Here is a 2,880-nt window from a genome sequence, read left to right as displayed (position 1 = left end):
TACAGATCGCTTGACGGAGAGCGAAACTCTCAAGCGCTCAGTCAGCGTGTTTATCGAGTGAAAATCTGTGTTGAACACCTCTCATTTACATACTGGCGTGTAAAATCTAAGAATTTATTAGCCAATGGCTAATGTTAGACGTTATTTAGTCGCCCAGAGTAAGATTTAGTCGCATATGCGAGTGATTTACTCGCAATGTAGAGGGTTGGACAATATCATGTGGTAAAAGCGACACATTGTTACTCTGTGTGTAAGGATGAGGGAGAGTATGTACCTGTAGCTGCAGATGTCGATGCAGCCATATTAATGACTTGGCCTGGTTTGTCCACGATAATGTAGGGGTTATTTATTACTGAGGGGCTGGACTTCATGTGCACTGGCGTGGATGATGATGTCCGGGGGAGAGGAGAGTGACTAGGGGTGGAGATAGGAGAACCTGGAACACAAAAAATTGTGTTTCTATGATTAGATTTATAGTGTGATCCTCATAAATTTCTCATCATGTTTAAGAGCCACACAACCTGCAAATCCATAATGCTTAACGAAGCAGTTTCACATCTTTACTATGGTCTCCTTTTCTTGTCTTATCTTTATACAACAAGCACACCGAGTTTGATGTTTGTATTTCCCTCAAAATAGCAAACTCGAGACTGACTTTAAACAATTTTTGAGTGTCAGAGAATACAGCGTTTTAAAATGTCAATGGTAAACAGTGTCATGTTAATGCAAGTTCATACCAGACTGCTACAAGTCAAGTATTTTCCTAGATATGTCAAAGTTTACGAGTCTCACAGCATCAAGTCTTTGAAAGTTATGCACTAGTAAGTAAACAAGATAGAACTGGTAGTTTGGTAATTTTGCATGCCAATCAGATGGCCTGTGATTATCCCTAAAACCTACTGTTTTTCTTTCAGATGTTTTGGCAGATGTTTTTTGTGGATATATTCATACATTCAATATTCATTCATTTTACCATAGTGAATTAGTGAAAGAACAGCCGCTTCCCTATCAGTGTGAAAGTTGAGTTTGGCTGCCACTAGGGGGCAAAACACAGCACTCGAACACAAATGTTAAGAGATATGGTGGCAAAAGTGGGTGGTTCTTGGTCAGAATAAGATGAAATGTGGACCAGACTTTATAAAGAGTAGGTCTGGCAAAGAAAGACTAGGTCATATCAGACTGAGCTCCTCTTAGATCTGCTGTCAAACACTGACAGCAAACCTATAATGCATTACAGAGGAGTTTCACAACTTTCTGACAGTCTCATTTTCTCTAGAAAATCGAAACCTACAGCAGAAAAAAGCCAGAACGACATGAAAGAGACTGTATATAGAGGATTTTACTGCTTGCATTTCAACTCTGCTCTTCTCCACCTTCCTTGTGCACCTGTGAGACTCACCAGACACAATCTTGCAGCTCATCGTAATTGGCTGAAATGATTTCCCAGGTGATTCAGCGGGACTGGGCACTTGCCCTTGTGGAATTATCTTACAGCTGGCTGTGATTGGCTGAAAGGCTGAGTTTCCGTGGGAACCAAGGGTGATTTTCTCAGACCTATTTGACTGTGAAGTTCGCTCAGAACATGAAGAACGCACCGACTCACTCTTGACAGTCACACCTGGAACTAAAATAAAAGGGACAACAATCAATTTCGTAATCAATAGATCTAATCAATAATTCGTTTACACATATTTAAGTACTAGAAGTATCTTTAAGAAGCAGCTTAAGTTGTCGTCCGAAACACAAAATGCATTTTCATACAAGTGACTTGGGCATGGAATGTATAATGAAGGTCTAGTCTTGGACTAATACAGATTTTCAAAACAGCTTCCAATGCTTATGCAATAAAGTGCAAACATCCTACTAATCCTCTTAATCAAAATAATCCCATTTTAAAGACACAGTGGGATATTGCATAATTCTTTTGTGTTACTATGTGGCATCCTGTGAAATGGACAAGCATTTGTGTATGTTTTGTCTACCTCTATCTGAGCTGGGCTGATCATCATGAGCGTGCAGAGAGTGAGAGGAGGGCCGCCGAGAGCCTTGGGTAGCTGTGCAGGAGGAACCAGACCCGCCCACAAATGGCAGATGAGAGGAAGATGATGATGATGATGATGATGATGAAGATGAGGGAGCAGAGGGGATGAAGTCATCACCTAGTGAGTTTCTGTGGAGCTCAACATCCACCACCTTTAGAAAATAAGAAACAGAAAGAAAAAATGGCATTTTAAAGATGAATCAAGATATATTTGACACTTGTAATAAACCTTGTCATCACAAAATCATTTTAGAACTATAAAACCCTGCACTTTCACTGTGTCCTGGTTGAAAAGTAATTTTCTGCTCCCTGAGTTCTGCAGCTTAAAAGAAACCTTCATCATTCTCAGCATTTTATTTTTTCCTTAGAATAAAAAAATGTAACTTTCTACATACCTAGTTGTACACATTCTGGAAAATCAGTTGCACGGATAATACGTTTAAAGGGTTAGTTCACCCAAAGATGAAAATTAGGCTGCGTTTTACTCACCCCCGAGGCATCCTAGGTGTATATGACTTTCTTCTTTCAGACGAATCCAGTCGGAGTTATATTAAAAATTGTCTTTGATCTTTCAAGCTCTATCATTGCAGTCAGCGGGTGTTGCATTGCTTCAGTCCATAAGAAGTTAAATAAAAAGCACCCATGCATAAAAAAATGTGTCTCACACGGCTCCGGGGGGTGAACAAAGGCCTCCTGTAGCGAATTGATGCGTTTTTGTAAGAAAAATATCTATATTAAAAACGTAATAATCACTTTAATCTAGCTTGCGCCAGCAGTTGTACACAGAAGCAGTTCCGGGAGCATGACGTATGAGGTCAGCATTGCGCATGCACCGGTGA

General features: G+C 40.1%; 1 protein-coding gene across 1 annotated transcript in view; it reads right to left on the bottom strand.

The window, feature by feature from the left end:
- The window catches only part of LOC107660269 (YEATS domain-containing protein 2-like), a 38,892-nt gene that overhangs the window by 24,524 nt on the left and 11,488 nt on the right, over positions 1–2,880 (bottom strand). The window contains exons 10-12 of the mRNA XM_016449548.1: positions 1,983–2,193; positions 1,400–1,624; positions 275–436 (exon numbers count right to left, since the gene is read on the bottom strand). Coding sequence (XP_016305034.1) covers positions 275–436; positions 1,400–1,624; positions 1,983–2,193 — 598 coding nt within the window. The remainder of the gene's footprint in view (positions 1–274; positions 437–1,399; positions 1,625–1,982; positions 2,194–2,880) is intronic.

The sequence above is a fragment of the Sinocyclocheilus anshuiensis genome, unplaced genomic scaffold (genome assembly GCF_001515605.1).
Source record: "Sinocyclocheilus anshuiensis isolate Anshui unplaced genomic scaffold, SAMN03320099.WGS_v1.1 scaffold850, whole genome shotgun sequence".
Taxonomy (NCBI): Eukaryota; Metazoa; Chordata; class Actinopteri; order Cypriniformes; family Cyprinidae; genus Sinocyclocheilus; species Sinocyclocheilus anshuiensis.
The sequence above is the reverse complement of the archived record's forward strand: the minus strand, read 5'-3'. Positions and strand labels throughout refer to the sequence as shown.